Below are 24,707 nucleotides of genomic sequence, written 5' to 3' on the forward strand. Positions count from 1 at the left end.
AGGAGAGAGCACCACACGGCATCTATCTGTATATAATATTATAGTGAGAGAGTAGAGAGCACCACACGGCATCTATCTGTATAGAATATTATAGTGAGAGAGTAGAGAGCACCACACGGCATCTATCTGTATATAATATTATAGTGAGAGAGGAGAGAGCACCACACGGCATCTATCTGTATAGAATATTATACTGAGAGAGGAGAGAGCCCCACACGGCATCTATCTGTATATAATATTATAGTGAGAGAGGAGAGAGCACCACACGGCATCTATCTGTATATAATATTATAGTGAGAGAGGAGAGAGCACCTCACAGCATCTATCTGTATATAATATTATAGTGAGAGAGGAGAGAGCACCTCACAGCATCTATCTGTATATAATATTATAGTGAGAGAGGAGAGAGCACCTCACAACATCTATCTGTATATAATATTATAGTGAGAGAGGAGAGAGCACCTCACAGCATCTATCTGTATATAATATTATAGTGAGAGAGGAGAGAGCACCACACGGCATCTATCTGTATATAATATTATAGTGAGAGAGTAGAGAGCACCACACGGCATCTATCTGTATAGAATATTATAGTGAGAGAGTAGAGAGCACCACACGGCATCTATCTGTATATAATATTATAGTGAGAGAGGAGAGAGCACCACACGGCATCTATCTGTATAGAATATTATACTGAGAGAGGAGAGAGCACCACACGGCATCTATCTGTATATAATATTATAGTGAGAGAGGAGAGAGCACCACACGGCATCTATCTGTATATAATATTATAGTGAGAGAGTAGAGAGCACCACACGGCATCTATCTGTATAGAATATTATAGTGAGAGAGTAGAGAGCACCACACGGCATCTATCTGTATATAATATTATAGTGAGAGAGGAGAGAGCACCACACGGCATCTATCTGTATAGAATATTATAGTGAGAGAGTAGAGAGCACCACACGGCATCTATCTGTATATAATATTATAGTGAGAGAGTAGAGAGCACCACACGGCATCTATCTGTATATAATATTATAGTGAGAGAGTAGAGAGCACCACACGGCATCTATCTGTATATAATATTATAGTGAGAGAGTAGAGAGCACCACACGGCATCTATCTGTATATAATATTATAGTGAGAGAGGAGAGAGCACCACACGGCATCTATCTGTATATAATATTATAGTGAGAGAGTAGAGAGCACCACACAGCATCTATCTGTATATAATATTATAGTGAGAGAGGAGAGAGCACCACACGGCATCTATCTGTATATAATATTATAGTGAGAGAGTAGAGAGCACCACACGGCATCTATCTGTATATAATATTATAGTGAGAGAGGAGAGAGCACCTCACAGCATCTATCTGTATATAATATTAGAGTGAAAGAGGAGAGAGCACCTCACAGCATCTATCTGTATATAATATTATAGTGAGAGAATAGAGAGCACCACACGGCATCTATCTGTATATAATATTATAGTGAGAGAGTAGAGAGCACCACACGGCATCTATCTGTATATAATATTATAGTGAGAGAGGAGAGAGCACCACACGGCATCTATCTGTATATAATATTATAGTGAGAGAGGAGAGAGCACCTCACAGCATCTATCTGTATATAATATTATAGTGAGAGAGGAGAGAGCACCACACGGCATCTATCTGTATATAATATTATAGTGAGAGAGGAGAGAGCACCACACGGCATCTATCTGTATATAATATTATAGTGAGAGAGGAGAGAGCACCACACGGCATCTATCTGTATATAATATTATAGTGATAGAGGAGAGAGCACCTCACAGCATCTATCTGTATATAATATTATAGTGATAGAGGAGAGAGCACCACACGGCATCTATCTGTATATAATATTATAGTGAGAGAGGAGAGAGCACCACACGGCATCTATCTGTATATAATATTATAGTGAGAGAGGAGAGAGCACCACACGGCATCTATCTGTATATAATATTATAGTGAGAGAGTAGAGAGCACCAAACGGCATCTATCTGTATATAATATTATAGTGATAGAGGAGAGAGCACCACACGGCATCTATCTGTATATAATATTATAGTGAGAGAGGAGAGAGCACCTCACAGCATCTATCTGTATATAATATTATAGTGATAGAGGAGAGAGCACCTCACAGCATCTATCTGTATATAATACTATAGTGAGAGAGGAGAGAGCACCACACGGCATCTATCTGTATATAATATTATAGTGAGAGAGGAGAGAGCACCTCACAGTATCTATCTGTATATAACATTATAGTGATAGAGGAGAGAGCACCTCACAGCATCTATCTGTATATAATATTATAGTGAGAGAGGAGAGAGCACCACACAGCATCTATCTGTATATAATATTATAGTGAGAGAGGAGAGAGCACCACACGGCATCTATCTGTATAGAATACTATAGTGAGAGAGTAGAGAGCACCACACGGCATCTATCTGTATATAATATGATAGTGAGAGAGGAGAGAGCACCAAACGGCATCTATCTGTATATAATATTATACTGAGAGAGGAGAGAGCACCACCCAGCATCTATCTGTATATAATATTATACTGAGAGAGGAGAGAGCACCTCACAGCATCTATCTGTATATAATATTATAGTGATAGAGGAGAGAGCACCTCACGGCATCTATCTGTATATAATATTATAGTGAGAGAGGAGAGAGCACCACACAGCATCTATCTGTATATAATATTATAGTGAGAGAGGAGAGAGCACCACACGGCATCTATCTGTATAGAATACTATAGTGAGAGAGTAGAGAGCACCACACGGCATCTATCTGTATATAATATGATAGTGAGAGAGGAGAGAGCACCAAACGGCATCTATCTGTATATAATATTATACTGATAGAGGAGAGAGCACCTCACAGCATCTATCTGTATATAATACTATAGTGAGAGAGGAGAGAGCACCACACGGCATCTATCTGTATATAATATTATAGTGAGAGAGGAGAGAGCACCTCACAGCATCTATCTGTATATAATATTATAGTGATAGAGGAGAGAGCACCTCACAGCATCTATCTGTATATAATATTATAGTGAGAGAGGAGAGAGCACCACACAGCATCTATCTGTATATAATATTATAGTGAGAGAGGAGAGAGCACCACACGGCATCTATCTGTATAGAATACTATAGTGAGAGAGTAGAGAGCACCACACGGCATCTATCTGTATATAATATGATAGTGAGAGAGGAGAGAGCACCAAACGGCATCTATCTGTATATAATATTATACTGAGAGAGGAGAGAGCACCACCCAGCATCTATCTGTATATAATATTATACTGAGAGAGGAGAGAGCACCTCACAGCATCTATCTGTATATAATATTATAGTGATAGAGGAGAGAGCACCTCACGGCATCTATCTGTATATAATATTATAGTGAGAGAGGAGAGAGCACCACACAGCATCTATCTGTATATAATATTATAGTGAGAGAGGAGAGAGCACCACACGGCATCTATCTGTATAGAATACTATAGTGAGAGAGTAGAGAGCACCACACGGCATCTATCTGTATATAATATTATACTGAGAGAGGAGAGAGCACCACACAGCATCTATCTGTATATAATATTATAGTGAGAGAGGAGAGAGCACCACACAGCATCTATCTGTATATAATATTATAGTGAGAGAGGAGAGAGCACCTCACAGCATCTATCTGTATATAATATTATAGTGAGAGAGGAGAGAGCAACACACGGCATCTATCTGTATATAATATTATAGTGAGAGAGTAGAGAGCACCACACAGCATCTATCTGTATATAATATTATAGTGAGAGAGGAGAGAGCACCACACGGCATCTATCTGTATATAATATTATAGTGAGAGAGGAGAGAGCACCTCACAGCATCTATCTGTATATAATATTATAGTGAGAGAGGAGAGAGCACCTCACAGCATCTATCTGTATATAATATTATAGTGATAGAGGAGAGAGCACCTCACAGCATCTATCTGTATATAATATTATAGTGAGAGAGGAGAGAGCACCACACGGCATCTATCTGTATATAATATTATAGTGAGAGAGGAGAGAGCACCTCACAGCATCTATCTGTATATAATATTATAGTGAGAGAGGAGAGAGCACCACACGGCATCTATCTGTATATAATATTATAGTGAGAGAGGAGAGAGCACCTCACGGCATCAAAGCCTGCGAATGCAGACACACTCATGTAGACTAACACACGCATGCACGCACACGCACACATACGCACACACACACACACACACACACACACGAGAGCAGACGCTAGATTCTAGTTTCAGGGGGCCAATAATGTGAGAGCCCAGAAGTGGCTTATCAGGCACATGGGGACAGGGGGGTTATCAGCATTAACATTTTAACACAACGGGGTGAGGAAGAGGGGGAGAAGAGGAGGGGGAGGGGAGGAGGAGGGGAAAGGAGGAGGATGGGGGAGGAGGTGGGGAGAGGAGGAGGATGGGGGGAGGAGGAGGAGGGGGAGAGGAGGAGGATGGGGGAGGAGGAGGAGGGGGAGAGGAGGAGGAGGAGAGGGAGGAGGACGTGGGAGAGGAGGAGGATGGGGGAGGAGGAGGAGGGGAGGGGAGGAGGGGGAGGGGAGCAGGAGGAGCGGGAGAGGAGGAGCAGGAGGGGGAGGAGGACGGGGTAGAGGAGGAGGGTGAGGAGGACTGGAAGAGGAGGAGGGGGAGAGGAGGGGGGAGCAGGGGGGGAGGGGGATGAGAGGAGGATGAGGAGAGGAGGACAGGGGTGAGAGGAGGATGAGGAGAGGAGGACGGGGGTGAGAGGAGGATGAGGAGAGGAGGACGGCGGTGAGAGGAGGATGAGGAGAGGAGGACGGGGGTGAGAGAAGGATGAGGAGAGGAGGGCGGGGGGAGGAGGACGGGGGTGAGAGGAGGGCAGGGGGGAGGAGGACGGGGGTGAGAGGAGGATGAGGAGATGAGGATGGGGGTGAGAGGAGGATGAGGAGAGGAGGACGGGGGTGAGAGGAGGATGAGGAGAGGAGGACGGGGGTGAGAGGAGGATGAGGAGAGGAGGACGGGGTGAGAGGAGGATGAGGAGAGGAGGATGGGGGTGAGAGGAGGATGAGGAGAGGAGGACGGGGGTGAGAGGAGGATGAGGAGAGGACGGGGAGGAGGACGGTGGTGAGAGAAGGATGAGGAGAGGAGGACGGGGGTGAGAGGAGGACGGGGGTGAGAGGAGGGGGGGATGACTTCTCCTCTTTAAAGACGTGCTGTCGAACGTTCACGTGTTTCCCCAACCCCTCATTTCCTCCTTTTCTGTACGTAAACCCGAGCAGCTCCATTTAGTAGGATATGTTACGTTTCGTACGGTAGGATTTTATCTCATCACCCATTTCCTATGAAATGTTACAAATTACAATTCATATTATATACTGACTAAACAAAAACGCAACATGCAACAACTTCAATGGTTTCATTGAGTCACAGTTCATATAAGGGATTGTTTAATTTTTTAAAATTATTTAACCTTTATTTAACTAAGCAGGTCAGTTAAGTACAAATTCTTATTTTCAATGACGGCCTAGGAACTGTTCAGGGGCAGAACGACAGATTTTTACCTTGTCAGCTCGGGGATTCGATCTAGCAACCTTTCAGTTACTAGTCCAACACTCTAAACACTAAGCTACCTGCCGTCCCTACACTCTAACCACTAGACTACCTGCCGTCCCTACACTCTAACCACTAGACTACCTGCCGTCCCTACACTCTAACCGCTAGGCTACCTGCCGTCCCTACACTCTAACCACTAGACTACCTGCCGTCCCTACACTCTAACCACTAGACTACCTGCCATCCCTACACTCTAACCACTAGACTACCTGCCGTCCCTACACTCTAACCACTAGGCTACCTGCCGTCCCTCCACTCTAACCACTAGGCTACCTGCCGTCCCTACACTCTAACCACTAGGCTACCTGCCGTCCCTACACTCTAACCACTAGGCTACCTGCCGCCCCAATCAGTCAATTGAAATACATTTATTAGCCAGGCCCAGCCAATAAGCATGAGTTTTTCCCCCACAAAAGGGCTTATTACAGACAGAAATACTCCGGCGGCTTATGGTAGAGAAATTAACAATAAATTCTCTGGAAAGAGCTCTGGTGGATATTCCTGCAGTCAGCATGCCAATTGCACTCTCCCTCAAAACTTGAGACATCCGTGGTACTGTGTTCTGTGACAAAACTGCACAATTTAAAAGTGGCCTTTTATTGTCCCCAGGACAAGGTGCACCTGTGTAATGATCATGCTGTTTAATGTGCCACACCTGTCATGACGTTGCCCTCTTTGAGTACAGCGAGCACCATCCCCCGCTCTCTCTGCTTCTACAACCAGACTGCTGTGGTCAGAGGTCATAAATTCCTGAGAAGACCGCATGGACACACAGTATTAGAGAAGAGGGTAAACTGTCACAGAGGACAAAGGAAATCCTTCCACCCTCACAGAACTTGAGGTACAAACACATTTCATGTTCCGGAGAAAAGTGTAAAAGATCTGTGAAGAATCCAGCTACGAACTGGTCCGTTTGGTACAACTTGGGGAAGCTCATGGGAGACGGTGTGGCCACATTACCATAACGCTGTTTATATAATAGACTCAGATGTGAGGTTTACATCTAATTGTTGTATAAGATGAATGAGTGAGGATGATACTGTTTGTATAATGGTGTAATATGATGTTGGACTGTTTAATGAAGAAAAATACAATTCCATTTTGATTTGAACTAAATCAGAGGACCGTCCCTGAACCCAGTTAGGGTCAGACATCCTGGGACAGCCCCTGAGCCCAGTTAGGGTCAGACATCCTGGGACAGCCCCTGAGCCCAGTTAGGGTCAGACATCCTGGGACAGCCCCTGAGCCCAGTTAGGGTCAGGCCTCCTGGACCGCCCCTGAGCCCAGTTAGGGTCAGACATCCTGGACCGCCCCTGAGCCCAGTTAGGGTCAGGCCTCCTGGACCGCCCCTGAGCCCAGTTAGGGTCAGACATCCTGGACCGCCCCTGAGCCCAGTTAGGGTCAGACATCCTGGACCGCCCCTGAGCCCAGTTAGGGTCAGACATCCTGGACCGCCCCTGAGCCCAGTTAGGGCCAGACATCCTGGACCGCCCAGTTAGGGTCAGACATCCTGGACCGCCCCTGAGCCCAGTTAGGGTCAGACATCCTGGACCGCCCCTGAGCCCAGTTAGGGTCAGACATCCTGGACCGCCCAGTTAGGGTCAGACATCCTGGACCGCCCCTGAGCCCAGTTAGGGTCAGACATCCTGGACCGCCCCTGAGCCCAGTCAGGGTCAGACATCCTGGACCGCCCCTGAGCCCAGTTAGGGTCAGACATCCTGGACCGCCCCTGAGCCCAGTTAGGGTCAGACATCCTGGACCGCCCCTGAGCCCAGTTAGGGTCAGACATCCTGGACCGCCCCTGAGCCCAGTTAGGGTCAGACATCCTGGACCGCCCCTGAGCCCAGTTAGGGCCAGACATCCTGGACCGCCCCTGAGCCCAGTTAGGGTCAGGCCTCCTGGACCGCCCCTGAGCCCAGTTAGGGTCAGGCCTCCTGGACCGCCCCTGAGCCCAGTTAGGGTCAGACATCCTGGACCGCCCCTGAGCCCAGTTAGGGTCAGACATCCTGGACCGCCCCTGAGCCCAGTTAGGGTCAGACATCCTGGACCGCCCCTGAGCCCAGTTAGGGCCAGACATCCTGGACCGCCCAGTTAGGGTCAGACATCCTGGACCGCCCCTGAGCCCAGTTAGGGTCAGACATCCTGGACCGCCCCTGAGCCCAGTTAGGGTCAGACATCCTGGACCGCCCAGTTAGGGTCAGACATCCTGGACCGCCCCTGAGCCCAGTTAGGGTCAGACATCCTGGACCGCCCCTGAGCCCAGTCAGGGTCAGACATCCTGGACCGCCCCTGAGCCCAGTTAGGGTCAGACATCCTGGACCGCCCCTGAGCCCAGTTAGGGTCAGACATCCTGGACCGCCCCTGAGCCCAGTTAGGGTCAGACATCCTGGACCGCCCCTGAGCCCAGTTAGGGTCAGACATCCTGGACCGCCCCTGAGCCCAGTTAGGGCCAGACATCCTGGACCGCCCCTGAGCCCAGTTAGGGTCAGGCCTCCTGGACCGCCCCTGAGCCCAGTTAGGGTCAGGCCTCCTGGACCGCCCCTGAGCCCAGTTAGGGTCAGACATCCTGGACCGCCCCTGAGCCCAGTTAGGGTCAGACATCCTGGACCGCCCCTGAGCCCAGTTAGGGTCAGGCCTCCTGGACCGCCCCTGAGCCCAGTTAGGGTCAGACATCCTGGACCGCCCCTGAGCGCAGTTAGGGTCAGACATCCTGGACCGCCCCTGAGCCCAGTTAGGGTCAGACATCCTGGACCGCCCCCGAGCCCCGTTAGGGTCAGACATCCTGGACCGCCCCTGAGCTCGGTTAGGGTCAGGCCTCCTGGACCGCCCCTGAGCCCAGTTAGGGTCAGACATCCTGGACCGCCCCTGAGCCCAGTTAGGTTCAGGCCTCCTGGACCGCCCCTGAGCCCAGTTAGGGTCAGACATCCTGGACCGCCCCTGAGCCCAGTTAGGGTCAGGCCTCCTAGACCGCCCCTGAGCCCAGTTAGGGTCAGACATCCTGGACCGCCCCCGAGCTCAGTTAGGGTCAGACATCCTGGACCGCCCCTGAGCCCAGTTAGGGTCAGACATCCTGGGACAGCCCTCTTCTGCCATTCCGAATAAAACACAACTTTGAGAAATTATCACCAGACCATGTTTCTCTCCATTAGGGGAGGACTACGGTTGTCGACCAAGCTTACCTCAATTACGAGAGGCCTAAAGGTGTAGACCATTGCTGAATCTTTTTAACCACGTGGTTAATGTTCCGCCCACTAGGGGCACATTCTGTCATTTCATGTAACCATATTTACTGTTTGTTTATGCATTTCTGTGAATTACTTAGTTAGTAATAAATAAATGTTTTAAGACAATTGATGTATGGATGACTCATAGTGAAGACTGGGTTCGTGCAGATAACCAACAATTTACGACGTTTCGAACGAGACTAACGTGAGGTAAAATAAATAAATCATTAATCAGAAGACTATTGATCAGATATGAAAATATCTGAAAGGTTCTATTGGGAAATTATAACTTTGTAATCTGAATACCTTCCTTGGTGCCCCTTATTTCCTAGTTAATCACAGTTACACGATTAATTAGTTTGATCGCGTTATACTAATTACAGGGAATCTTTTGATAAAACGATGTCTTCAATTTAATGATAGTCAAGACACGAAGAAATGCTCACTAACAGGGATGAAACAAATTTGTGCTCAAAGTTTGAAAGAAATAAGCTTTTTTTTCCAGTTCATAAAACACTTCACAGGTTACATTTATATTATTGGTTTAATATGTTACGAATTTGCAAAACGTATAATATATAACGAATTCTAGCTAGGTGGCTAATGTTAGCTAGATGACTAACGTTAGCTAGGCTAAGGGTTAGGTTAAAGGGTTAAGGGTTAAGGTTAGTAAAAAAGGGCTAGCTAGCATGCTAAGTAGTTGAAAAGTTGCTAATTAGCCAAAACGCTAAAGTGTTCCATGATGAGATTGGAACTCGCAACTTTGGGTTTCTAGATGTTCGCATTATACGTCCACCCATCCACCCTACTTTCATTTTTGCTTTAAGTAACCATCCGCCTTATGTAGCGCCATACCAAACGTAACATATCATACTAATTTGAGTGTCCCCGGATTTACGTTTACTATGTGACGTATAGTTTATGAGATCAGGTTGGTTACCCCCGATACAAAAAGTGTTGTTTACAATAGCGTCTTAATTGTGCAAACATCGTTCCCTACAACAAAGCTCTTCCCTCTGTTAAAACACACAACACTTCCTGTATCCTTGGAGTAAGACTTCAGGGAGGGACTTTAGAGAGAGAGAGAGAGAAAGAGAGAGAGAGAGAGAGAAAGAGAGTGAGAGAGCGAGCGAGCGAGACAGAGAGAGAAACATGTGAGAGCAAACAACAAAACAACAACTGGGGCTCAGTCACGATGAAGAAGAGAAGACGATGAAGAAACATCTGCTTTGAAATCCATCTTCTCTGTCTTCTCTGCCAGGGGGATTAGTGTGGATTACACATACACAGGATCAAACAGGCATTCTGCTCCATGTACGCATCAGTCCAAACACCATCAAACAGCCCTTCTGCTATATGTTTTCATTCAAGGCCTTTTATCAGCCTATACAGGGCCTGTCTATACGGTTAGGTCCAGGTACACCCGGCACATCAAAAGGCCCAGACAATAACAGGTTTAAAACCGATCATACCTAGTAATCCATCAGATTAGGGGGTGGATTTATAACGATTCAAAGAAGCTGTATTTCTACTAGAGATAACTTCATCATCTCATTCAGGTATACTTCTTATTGAACACATAACATTTAAAAAAAATAACCTCTAGCATTAATTACCTAACAAATTAACAAATCACTAAACTCTCTCTCTCTCTCTCTCTTATAACTCATATTTTCCATTTCACACAAAAAACAAACATTGTCCTGTTAGGTCAAGCCTTGGTTGTTCCTACTCAACTCAGAGGGGACTGGGAGGGAGCTCCATGTTGTTCCTACTCAACCCAGAGGGGACTGGGTGGGAGCTCCATGTTGTTCCTACTCAACTCAGAGGGGACTGGGAGGGAGCTCCATGTTGTTCCTACTCAACCCAGAGGGGACTGGGTGGGAGCTCCATGATGTTCCTATTCAACCCAGAGGGGACTGGGAGGGAGCTCAATGATGTTCCTATTCAACAGACAGGCACATCATCTACCAGGTGAAACATGTGTCTCTTGAATTACAACGAGACCCAGGGTGCTGTGCCCATCACCATGGTGTTGCCACGGCATCCGCAGCACCCGCACACTGGGACAGCTGGGGGCCAGGAGACCATGCTGAAACCTTTCCAGCACCAGGAGAAAGACTGTGTGAACAGCACCCCACTACGTACGGACCGACTGACCGGGAGAGACACCGTGTGAACTCCACTACGTACTGACCGGGAGAGAGACCGTGTGAACGGCACCCCACTACGTACTGACCAGGAGAGAGACTGTGTGAACAGCACCCCACTACGTACTGACCAGGAGAGAGACCGTGTGAACGGCACCCCACTACGTACTGACCCTGAGAGAGACTGTGTGAACAGCACCCCACTACGTACTGACCAGGAGAGAGACTGTGTGAACGGCACCCCACTACGTACTGACCAGGAGAGAGACTGTGTGAATGGCACCCCACTAGGTACTGACCGGGAGAGAGACTGTGTGAACGGCACCCCACTACGTACTGACCGGGAAAGAGACTGTGTGAACGGCACCCCACTACGTACTGACCGGGAGAGAGACTGTGTGAACGGCACCCCACTACGTACTGACCGGGAGAGAGACCGTGTGAACAGCACCCCACTACGTACTGACCGACCGACCGGGAGAGAGACTGTGTGAACAGCACCCCACTACGTACTGACCGGGAGAGAGACTGTGTGAACGGCACCCCACTACGTACTGACCGGGAGAGAGACTGTGTGAACAGCACCCCACTACGTACTGACCGGGAGAGAGACCGTGTGAACGGCACCCCACTACGTACTGACCGGGAGAGAGACTGTGTGAACAGCACCCCACTACGTACTGACCGGGAGAGAGACTGTGTGAACGGCACCCCACTACGTACTGACCGGGAGAGAGACTGTGTGAACAGCACCCCACTATGTACTGACCAGGAGAGAGACTGTGTGAATGGCACCCCACTAGGTACTGACCGGGAGAGAGACTGTGTGAACAGCACCCCACTACGTACTGACCGGGAGAGAGACTGTGTGAACAGCACCCCACTACGTACTGACCGGGAGAGAGACCGTGTGAACAGCACCCCACTACGTACTGACCGGGAGAGAGACCGTGTGAACAGCACAGCAGGTGTCAATACATCCTGTAGGCCATTCAACAGAACACTACATAAGGTATCAATACATCCTGTAGTCCATTCAACAGAACACTACATCAGGTATCAATACATCCTGTAGTCCATTCAACAGAACACTACATCAGGTATCAATACATCCTGTAGTCCATTCAACAGAACACTACATCAGGTATCAATACATCCTGTAGTCCATTCAACAGAACACTACATCAGGTATCAATACATCCTGTAGTCCATTCAACAGAACACTACATCAGGTATCAATACATCCTGTAGTCCATTCAACAGAACACTACATCAGGTATCAATACATCCTGTAGTCCATTCAACAGAACACTACATCAGGTATCAATACATCCTGTAGTCCATTCAACAGAACACTACATCAGGTATCAATACATCCTGTAGGCCATTCAACAGAACACTACATCAGGTATCAATACATCCTGTAGGCCATTCAACAGAACACTACATCAGGTATCAATACATCCTGTAGGCCATTCAACAGAACACTACATCAGGTATCAATACATCCTGTAGTCCATTCAACAGAACACTACATAAGGTATCAATACATCCTGTAGTCCATTCAACAGAACACTACATCAGGTATCAATACATCCTGTAGGCCATTCAACAGAACACTACATCAGGTATCAATACATCCTGTAGTCCATTCAACAGAACACTACATCAGGTATCAATACATCCTGTAGTCCATTCAACAGAACACTACATCAGGTATCAATACATCCTGTAGTCCATTCAACAGAACACTACATAAGGTATCAATACATCCTGTAGTCCATTCAACAGAACACTACATCAGGTATCAATACATCCTGTAGGCCATTCAACAGAACACTACATCAGGTATCAATACATCCTGTAGTCCATTCAACAGAACACTACATCAGGTATCAATACATCCTGTAGTCCATTCAACAGAACACTACATCAGGTATCAATACATCCTGTAGTCCATTCAACAGAACACTACATAAGGTATCAATACATCCTGTAGTCCATTCAACAGAACACTACATCAGGTATCAATACATCCTGTAGTCCATTCAACAGAACACTACATCAGGTATCAATACATCCTGTAGTCCATTCAACAGAACACTACATCAGGTATCAATACATCCTGTAGTCCATTCAACAGAACACTACATCAGGTATCAATACATCCTGTAGTCCATTCAACAGAACACTACATCAGGTATCAATACATCCTGTAGTCCATTCAACAGAACACTACATCAGGTATCAATACATCCTGTAGTCCATTCAACAGAACACTATATCAGGTATCAATACATCCTGTAGTCCATTCAACAGAACACTACATCAGGTATCAATACATCCTGTAGTCCATTCAACAGAACACTACATAAGGTATCAATACATCCTGTAGTCCATTCAACAGAACACTACATCAGGTATCAATACATCCTGTAGTCCATTCAACAGAACACTACATCAGGTATCAATACATCCTGTAGTCCATTCAACAGAACACTACATCAGGTATCAATACATCCTGTAGTCCATTCAACAGAACACTACATCAGGTATCAATACATCCTGTAGTCCATTCAACAGAACACTACATCAGGTATCAATACATCCTGTAGTCCATTCAACAGAACACTACATCAGGTATCAATACATCCTGTAGTCCATTCAACAGAACACTACATAAGGTATCAATACATCCTGTAGTCCATTCAACAGAACACTACATCAGGTATCAATACATCCTGTAGTCCATTCAACAGAACACTACATCAGGTATCAATACATCCTGTAGTCCATTCAACAGAACACTACATCAGGTATCAATACATCCTGTAGTCCATTCAACAGAACACTACATCAGGTATCAATACATCCTGTAGTCCATTCAACAGAACACTACATCAGGTATCAATACATCCTGTAGTCCATTCAACAGAACATTACATCACGTCAATACATCCCAGGCCTCTCTGATAGGCTGAGCGATCAGCTCCAGGTAAACCTGAGCAGCCGGGGAGGAAGTGAACACGTAGCACTTGGTCCCTTTGTTGTGTTAGTCTTGTCTATCAGTGGGTGGTTTGGACAGGGACTGACTGAACAGCAAACACACTGGAGCAGGACGCTGCCTGACAACTGGCTAAGAGACTTTATACAGCAACGGGACAGAACACGGTGTGTGTGTGTGTGTGTGTGTGTGTGTGTGTGTGTGTGTGTGTGTGTGTGTAGCTGGCTGGTAGAAGTCATGCTAATAAGACTGGTCCCAGACGGACAGCACTTTCACAGCCAGGATTTATTATAAAAGACCACAGCTCTAGTGTGTGTATGTGTGTGTATGTGTGGTTTGTGTGTGTGTGTGGTTTGTGTTTGCCAGCAGCCTCCAGACTGACTGTCTCAGGTGAGTTGTAGCTTGGCTGCTCTCTGCTACTGGTTGATTAGCAGACAGTCTATTAAGACAAATTCCCTGATCACTGCTACATCGCCCATTCAACTACCACCCAACAACTAGCCAACTACCACCCAACAACCACCCAACTACCACTCAACAACCACCCAACTACTAGCCAACAACCACCCAACAACCACCCAACTACCACTCAACTACTAGCCAACAACCACCCAACTACCACTCAACTACCACCCAACAACCACCCAACTACCACTCAACTACCACCCAACAACCACCCAACTACTAGCCAACAACCACCCAACTACCACCCAACTACTAGCCAACAACCACCCAACTACCACTCAACTACCACCCAACAACCACCCAACTACTAGCCAACAACCACCCAACAACCACCCAACTACTAGCCAACAACCACCCAACTACCACTCAACTACTAGCCAACTACCACTCAACTACCACCCAACTACCACCCAACAACCACCCAACTACCACTCAACTACCACTCAACTACCACCCAACAACCACCCAACTACCACCCAACAACCACCCAACTACCACTCAACTACCACCCAACAACCACCCAACTACTAGCCAACAACCACCCAACAACCACTCAACTACCACTCAACTACCACCCAACTACCACTCAACTACCACCCAACTACCACCCATCTACCACCCAACTACCACTCAACTACCACCCAACAACTAGCCAACAGGATGTATTGATACAACTAGCCAACAACCACCCAACAACTAGCCAAAAACTACCCAACAACAACCCAACTACCACCCAACAACCACCCAACAACTAAACAACTACCATTCAGATCTATGTCGGCCAACAGGGAAGTAACATCAGCTCTACGTCGGCCAACGGGGAAGTAACAGCAGCTCTACATCGGCCAACGGGGAAGTAACAGCAACTCTACGTCGGCCAACAGGGAAGTAACAGCAGCTCTACGTCGGCCAACAGGGAAGTAACAGCAGCTCTACGTCGGCCAACAGGGAAGTAACAGCAGCTCTACGTCGGCCAACGGGGAAGTAACAGCAGCTCTACGTCGGCCAACAGGGAAGTAACAGCAGCTCTACGTCGGCCAACGGGGAAGTAACAGCAGCTCTACGTCGGCCAACGGGGAAGTAACAGCAGCTCTACGTCGGCCAACAGGGAAGTAACAGCAGCTCTACGTCGGCCAACGGGGAAGTAACAGCAGCTCTACGTCGGCCAACGGGGAAGTAACAGCAGCTCTACGTCGGCCAACGGGGAAGTAACAGCAGTTCTACGTCGGCCAACGGGGAAGTAACAGCAGCTTTCCACCTTGTACATTTATTTTTTTAAATTGTTTTTAAATTTATTTGACCCCCTTTTTCTCCCCAATTTCGTGCTATCCAATTGTTAGTAGCTACTATCTTGTCTCATCGCTACAACACCCGTAAGGGCTCGGGAGAGACGAAGGTTGAAAGTCATGCGTCCTCCGATACACAACCCAACCAAGCCGCACTGCTTCTTAACACAGCGCGCATCCAACCCGGAAGCCAGCCGCACCGATGACCGGAGGAAACACTGTGCACCTGGCAACCTTGGTTAGCGCGCACTGCGCCCGGCCCGCCACAGGAGTCGCTGGTGTGCGATGAGACAAGGACATCCCTACCGGCCAAACCCTCCCTAACCCGGACGACGCTAGGCCAATACAAAATCCATTTGTAAATACCTCCAGGGAATGAACCAAACCCACTACTAATGTTATTGTAATTCTCCGCTGCTCCACGACAACCATAAAAATTATGTGCACCACAACACCATGGGAGATGTGTTTTAGGTGCTGCTCTGCGACAACCATTAAAGTGATGTGCACCACAACACCAGTAGAGATGTGTTTTAGGTGCTGCTCTACGATCACCATAAAAGTGATGTGCACCACAACACCAGTAGAGATGTGTTTTAGATGCTGCTCTACGACAACCATAAAGGTGATGTGCACCACAACACCAGTAGAGATGTGTTTTAGGTGCTGCTCTACGACAACCATAAAAGTGATGTGCACCACAACACCAGTAGAGATGTGTTTTAGATGCTGCTCTACGACAACCATAAAAGTGATGTGCACCACAACACCAGTAGAGATGTGTTTTAGGTGCTGCTCTACGACAACCATAAAAGTGATGTGCACCACAACACCAGTAGAGATGTGTTTTAGATGCTGCTCTACGACAACCATAAAAGTGATGTGCACCACAACACCAGTAGAGATGTGTTTTAGATGCTGCTCTACGACAACCATAAAAATGATGTGCACCACAACACCATTAGAGATGTGTTTTAGATGCTGCTCTAATCTGTGGCTACATTAACCCATGCCAGCGGCCCAAATGGGACCCTATATTCCCTTATCTAGTGCACTACTTTTGACCAGGTCCCATAGGGGTAAGTGCACTATACCGGGAATAAGGGTGCCATTTTGGGGAAAAACGTCTCATAAATGGCCAAGGACGAACACGGTGAGTAATCAACTTGTCCATGTTTATCTAATGTGGCCGACAGATATATAACAGTCGTATAAACAACAGGGCTGATTGGGTGAAGCAGTCGACTCTTATTTACACTGATGTGTCCTTAAGCCTGGCATTATGAGGCATGTAAGCAATAACGTCCTATTTCATGTAATTACCCCAGTAACAGAGGGGCCCGGGGTGTGTGTGTGTGTGTGTGTGTGTGTGTAACAGAGGTGCCCGGGGTGTGTGTGTGTGTGTGTGTGTGTGTGTGTGTGTGTGTGTGTGTGTGTGTGTAACAGAGGGGCCCGGGGTGTGTGTGTGTGTGTGTAACAGAGGGAGGCTACGAGGAACAGGGAGAGGAGGACATTATTAAAACTATTCAGATCTGTGTGTAATCTGTGCTTTATGACATGCTAATTTCAATCAACAGACCCACTGTGGGCACTGGCCATGTAAGGAAGGGCCTCATGATGATGTTAGCCTCTTCAAACTAAAATCAGAGAGACTTTACATTGAGGGAGTGTTACATTCAGATACTTTACTTTGAGGGAGTATTACATTTAGTGAGTATTACACTGAGACTTTACATTTACTGAGTATTACATTTAGGGACTATTACATTTAGTGAGTATTACATTTAGAGACTTTACATTTAGTGAGTATTATATTCAGAGACTTTACATTTAGTGAGTATTACATTTAGAGAGTATTACATTTAGGGAGTATTACATTTAGAGACTTTACATTTAGTGAGTATTACATTGAGAGACTACATTTAGTGAGTATTACATTTAGAGAGTATTACATTTAGGGAGTATTACATTTAGAGACTTTACATTTAGTGAGTATTACATTGAGAGACTACATTTAGTGAGTATTACATTGAGAGACTTTACATTTAGGGAGTATTACATTTAGAGACTTTACATTTAGTGAGTATTACATTGAGAGACTACATTTAGTGAGTATTACATTGAGAGACTTTACATTTAGGGAGTATTACATTTAGTGAGTATTACATTTAGTGAGTATTACATTCAGAGACTTTACATTTAGTGAGTATTACATTGAGAGACTACATTTAGTGAGTATTACATTCAGAGACTTTACATTTAGTGAGTATTACATTTAGTGAGTATTACATTCAGAGACTTTACATTTAGTGAGTATTACATTTAGTGAGTCTTAGATTTAGTGAGTCTTAGATTTAGAGACTTTACATTTAGTGAGTATTACATTCAGAGACTTTACATTTAGTGAGTATTACATTGAGAGACTTTACATTTAGGGAGTATTACATTTAGTGAGTCTTAGATTTAGTGAGTCTTAGATTTAGAGACTTTACATTTAGTGAGTATTACATTCAGAGACTTTACATTTAGTGACTATTACATTCAGAGACTTTACATTTAGTGAGTATTACATTTAGAGACTTTACATTTAGTGAGTATTACATTCAGAGACTTTACATTTAGTGAGTATTACATTCAGAGACTTTACATTTAGTGAGAATTACATTCAGAGACTTTACATTTAGTGAGTATTACATTTAGTGAGTATTACATTTAGTGAGTATTACATTTAGTGAGTATTACATTCAGAGACTTTACATTTAGTGAGAATTACATTCAGAGACTTTACATTTAGTGAGTATTACATTTAGTGAGTATTACATTGAGAGACTTTACATTTAGTGAGTATTACATTCAGAGACTTTACATTTAGTGAGTATTACATTCAGAGACTTTACATTTAGTGAGTATTACATTCAGAGACTTTACATTTAGTGAGTATTACATTCAGAGACTTTACATTTAGTGAGTATTACATTCAGAGACTTTACATTTAGTGAGTATTACATTCAGAGACTTTACATTTAGTGAGTATTACATTCAGAGACTTTACATTTAGTGAGTATTACATTTAGTGAGTATTACATTCAGAAACTTTACATTTAGTGAGTATTACATTGAGAGACTTTACATTTAGTGAGTATTACATTTAGTGAGTATTACATTTAGTGAGTATTACATTCAGAGACTTTACATTTAGTGAGTATTACATTCAGAGACTTTACATTTAGTGAGTATTACATTCAGAGACTTTACATTTAGTGAGTATTACATTGATAGACTTTACATTTAGTGAGTATTACATTTAGTGAGTATTACATTTAGTGAGTATTACATTCAGAGACTTTACATTTAGTGAGTATTACATTCAGAGACTTTACATTTAGTGAGTATTACATTCAGAGACTTTACATTTAGGGACTATTACATTCAGAGACTTTACATTTAGTGAGTATTACATTGAGAGACTTTACATTTAGTGAGTATTACATTTAGTGAGTATTACATTGAGAGACTTTACATTTAGTGAGTATTACATTCAGAGACTTTACATTTAGTGAGTATTACATTCAGTGACTTTACATTTAGTGAGTATTACGTTCAGAGACTTTACATTTAGTGAGTATTACATTTAGTGAGTATTACATTGAGAAACTTTACATTTAGTGAGTATTACATTCAGAGACTTTACATTTAGTGAGTATTACATTCAGAGACTTTACATTTAGTGAGTATTACATTCAGTGACTTTACATTTAGTGAGTATTACGTTCAGAGACTTTACATTTAGTGAGTATTACATTTGTGAGTATTACATTTAGTGAGCATTACAATTAGTGAGTATTACATTTACTGAGTATTACATTGAGATACTTTACATTTAGTGACTATTACATTCAGACTAGAGAGACAAGAATCCACGAGTCACACAGGAAGTAACATTTGGAAGTAACAAATTGACAAAATGGCAACTCTTAAAGAGGGACAAATCCCTGTCACAACAGATGTGTGGAGAAAGACAGATAAATGCTGTTAACACAAAGCAGAATACAGCAGTTTCCAGGGACCTGACAGACCAAATCCCTGACTGAGGCTTTAACATGTTTCTTCACTTTCACACACACACACACACACACACACACACACACACACACACACACACACACACACACACGCACACGCACACGCACGCACTTTACAAAACACCTCTGTCTCCGTTTCCACACACTCTCCCGGAACTGTGTGTGTGTGTTTGTGGGCTTGCGTCCGTGTGTGTGTGTATGTACACATGTTTGTGTGTGTGTGTTTGTGCGCTTGCGTCCGTTTGTTTGTGGGCTTGCGTCCGTGTGTATGTACACATGTGTGTGTGTGTGTGTGTGTGCGGGCGGTAAAAATGTGTGTGTGGGAGGAAGACATGTCATTCCAGAGGATGTGTGAGCTTCCTTCCTTTCTGTTCATTAAGACTGTAGGAGAGAAGCTGCAGGAAATTTCACCACAGAGTTAAACACGAACAGAAAACCTCCACGCAGGTCAAACTGATTAAGACTGTTGAAGAGAATGACGGCGACGGACAGATTTAAATTCTAGACGGTGATTTAATTTAGTTGGGAGAGAGAACTAAGAGTTGAGTCTGACAATCAGGCAACCATCAGTCAAGAACCTGCTTCATTAAAACATCCTGAACTCTACATCTCCTGTCTCAATAAAGTTAGGATATCACGTACGTCTCAATAAAGTTAAGATATCACGTATGTCTCAATAAAGTTAGGATATCACGTACGTCTCAATAAAGTTAGGATATCACGTACGTCTCAATAAAGTTAGGATATCACGTACGTCTCAATAAAGTTAGGATATCACGTACGTCTCAATAAAGTTAGGATATCACGTAGTGCACAAAGCCCTCTCAACACCTCGTCAGTCTCCAGTCTGTATCCTCTCTCCATCTCCAGTAAGTCTCCTCTCTCTATCTCCAGTAAGTCTCCTCTCTCTATCTCCTGTCAGTCTCCTCTCTCTATCTCCTGTCAGTCTCCTCTCTCTATCTCCTGTCAGTCTCCTCTCTCTATCTCCTGTCAGTCTCCTCTCGCCATCTCCTGTCAGTCTCCTCTCTCCATCTCCTGTCAGTCTCCTCTCTCCAGTCAGTCTCCACTCTCCAGTCAGTCTCCTCTCTCCATCTCCAGTCAGTCTCCTCTCTCCAGTCAGTCTCCTCTCTCCATCTCCAGTCAGTCTCCTCTCTCCAGTCAGTCTCCTCTCTCCATCTCCAGTCAGTCTCCAGTCAGTCTCCTCTCTCCATCTCCAGTCAGTCTCCTCTCTCCATCTCCTGTCAGTCTCCTCTCTCCAGTCAGTCTCCTCTCTCCAGTCAGTCTCCTCTCTCCAGTCAGTCTCCTCTCTCCAGTCAGTCTCCTCTCTCCATCTCCAGTCAGTCTCCTCTCTCCATCTCCAGTCAGTCTCCTCTCTCCATCTCCTGTCAGTCTCCTCTCTCCATCTCCAGTCAGTCTCCTCTCTCCATCTCCTGTCAGTCTCCATCTCCTGTCAGTCTCCTCTCTCCAGTCAGTCTCCTCTCTCCAGTCAGTCTCCTCTCTCTATCTCCAGTCAGTCTCCTCTCTCTATCTCCAGTCAGTCTTCTCTCTATCTCCAGTCAGTCTTCTCTCTATCTCCAGTCAGTCTTCTCTCTATCTCCAGTCAGTCTCCTCTCTCCATCTCCTGTCAGTCTCCTCTCTCCATCAGACTCCTCTCTCCATCTCCTGTCAGTCTCCTCTCTCCTGTCAGTCTCCTCTCTCCATGTCTAGTCAGTCTCCTCTCTCCTGTCAGTGTCCTCTCTCCATGTCCAGTCAGTCTCCTCTCTCTATCTCCAGCCGGTCTCCTCTTTCTATCTCCTGTCAGTCTCCTCCCTCCATCTCCTGTGAGTCTCCTCTCTCCATCTCCTGTCAGTCTCCTCTCTCCATCACCTGTCAGTCTCCTCTCTCCATCTCCAGTCAGTCTCCTCTCTCCATCTCCAGTCTGTCTCCTCTCTCCATTTCCTCTCTCCATCTCCAGTCTGTCTCTTCTCTCCATCTCCTATCAGTCTCCTTTCTCTACCTCCTGTCAGTCTCCTCTCTCCATCTCCAGTCAGTCTCCTCTCTCCATCTCCAGTCAGTCTCCTCTCTCCATCTCCAGTCAGTCTCCTCTCTCCATCTCCAGTCAGTCTCCTCTCTCCATCTCCAGTCAGTCTCCTCTCTCCATCTCCAGTCTGTCTCCTCTCTCCATTTCCTCTCTCCATCTCCAGTCTGTCTCCTCTCTCCATCTCCTATCAGTCTCCTTTCTCTACCTCCTGTCAGTCTCCTCTCTCCATCTCCAGTCAGTCTCCTCTCTCTACCTCCTGTCAGTCTCCTCTCTCTACCTCCTGTCAGTCTCCTCAAACGCATGAGCCTCATCTCCACTTAACCCCATCACTTTTAATTAAATGGTCTTTCAATTAAGAGTTTGTTATAAATTAAATGTATTATATTATAACCTGTGTTCTGAATCTATAAACTGGGGCCTGTTCAGAAGAGAGCAACACTAAAGGCTGTTCAGGTAGAAATGTACTGTGTAGAACAGTTATGATTGTTAGGCACATAGAATAAGCCGATCATGTCAGCCCCATTCATCACATTTCTATCTGAATCTATTCAGTGTCACCACACTGAAGTCACCGTATCGGTCTTTAGTGTCTCGTCTTCAGTGGACCTGAAGTGTCTCTGATGTTCATTCACACAGAAAATCCTCTTCAGGCTTTCAGAGACACCGTAATCACCAGTCCTCTCCAGTCAGTTAGACCATGGTAATGCTGCTAATCACCAGTCCTCTCCAGTCAGTTAGACCATGGTAATGCTGCTAATCACCAGTCCTCTCCAGTCAGTTAGACCATGGTAATGCTGCTAATCACCCCAGGAAGAGTAGCTGCTGCCTTGGCAGGAACTAATGTGGATCCATAATAAACCCCAGGAAGAGTAGTTGCTGTATTGACAGGAACTAATGGGGATCCATAATAAACCCCAGGAAGAGTAGCTGCTGCCTTGGCAGGAACTAATGGGGATCCATAATAACTCCCCAGGAAGAGTAGCTGCTGCCTTGACAGGAACTAATGGGGATCCATAATAAACCCCAGGAAGAATAGCTGCTGTTTTGACAGGAACTAATGGGGATCCATATTAAACCCCAGGAAGAATAGCTGCTGTCTTGACAGGAACTAATGGGGATCCATAATAAACCCCAGGAAGAATAGCTGCTGTTTTGACAGGAACTAATGGGGATCCATAATAAACCCCAGGAAGAATAGCTGCTGTCTTGACAGGAACTAATGGGGATCCTTAATAAACCCCAGGAAGAGTAGCTGCTGCCTTGACAGGAACTAATGGGGATCCATAATAAACCCCAGGAAGAGTAGCTGCTGCCTTGGCAGGAACTAACGGGGATCCATAATAAACCCCAGGAAGAGTAGCTGCTGCCTTGGCAGGAACTAACGGGGATCCATAATAAACCCCAGGAAGAGTAGCTGCTGCCTTGGCAGGAACTAATGGGGATCCATAATAAACCCCAGGAAGTGTAGCTGCTGCCTTGGCAGAAACTAATGGGGATCCATAATAAACCTCAGGAAGAGTAGCTGCTGTCTTGGCAGGAACTAATGGGGATCCATAATAAACCCCAGGAAGAGTAGCTGCTGCCTTGACAGGAACTAATGGGGATCCATAACAAATACAGGAGAAAATATTCTGCTGGCCGGCTCTCCAGGAACCATCACATCAGCCTGAAGACAGACTGGACAAACTCCTGTTTCTAGAAATTCATTCTAAAACTGAATACATAAAGGCATTAATAAGTCATTATTTTTTGTTTAATTTGTATTTAATTCTAAGTAAGTCACAGCCTATATGTGCAACGTATAGACAACAATGATTTAACACAACCAAAATGTTGTTTAAATGCTGAGCTCTTTATGTTCCTACCAGACTACTGTGTCAAACTCTCAAATTATTCACAATTTATTTCCTTTGTTCCATGAGATGGGACTCTACTCACATCCTCAGTATGGGACCAAATGATTCACTCTGCACACCATATACTGGAAACAAGGACACCATAGGAATGGACACCATAGGAATGGACACCATAGGGATGGACACTTATAGGGATGGACACCATAGGGATGGACACCATAGGGATGGACACCATAGGGATGGACACTTATAGGGATGGACACTTATATGGATGGACACTTATATGGATGGACACATATAGGGATGGACACATATAGGGATGGACACCATAGGGATGGACACCATAGGGATGGACACTCATATGGATGGACACCATATGAATGGACACTCATAGGGATGGACACTCATAGGGATGGACACCATAGGAATGGACACCATAGGGATGGACACCATATGAATGGACACTCATAGGGATGGACACCATAGGGATGGACACCATAGAGATGGACACCATAGGGATGGACACTTATAGGGATGGACACCATAGGGATGGACACCATAGGAATGGACACCATAGGGATGGACACCATAGGAATGGACACTCATAGGGATGGACACTCATAGGGATGGACACCATAGGGATGGACACCATAGGGATGGACACCATAGGGATGGACACCATCAAACAACCAGAAAATCCCCCTCTCTGGCTTTGAGGAAGGAGAAAGGCGAGAGTTGGCCTATACCATGAACATCTGAAAAACTCCCGCCTGCACAATCCCTCAGAAAGGTGAATGAAACGAAGGGATTGAAGTGAATGACGTCTTACCTTGTGGTGGTAGGGGTTATAGGAGTGGAACAGGGTCGACAGCTCTTTGGTCCGTTGTTTTTTCTGTGGAGAGAGAAGTAAAGATAAATAATACATTGATATT

The 24,707-nt window shown here is 45.3% G+C and overlaps 1 protein-coding gene across 2 annotated transcripts in view; it reads right to left on the reverse strand.

Moving 5' to 3' along the window:
* Positions 1–24,707, reverse strand: part of cdkal1 (CDK5 regulatory subunit associated protein 1-like 1) — a 746,123-nt gene that overhangs the window by 152,611 nt on the left and 568,805 nt on the right. For both annotated transcript variants that reach the window (XM_036935217.1, XM_036935222.1), the window contains exon 12: positions 24,605–24,667. In XM_036935217.1, coding sequence (XP_036791112.1) covers positions 24,605–24,667 — 63 coding nt within the window. The remainder of the gene's footprint in view (positions 1–24,604; positions 24,668–24,707) is intronic.

The sequence above is a fragment of the Oncorhynchus mykiss genome, chromosome 2, assembly GCF_013265735.2.
Source record: "Oncorhynchus mykiss isolate Arlee chromosome 2, USDA_OmykA_1.1, whole genome shotgun sequence".
Taxonomy (NCBI): Eukaryota; Metazoa; Chordata; class Actinopteri; order Salmoniformes; family Salmonidae; genus Oncorhynchus; species Oncorhynchus mykiss.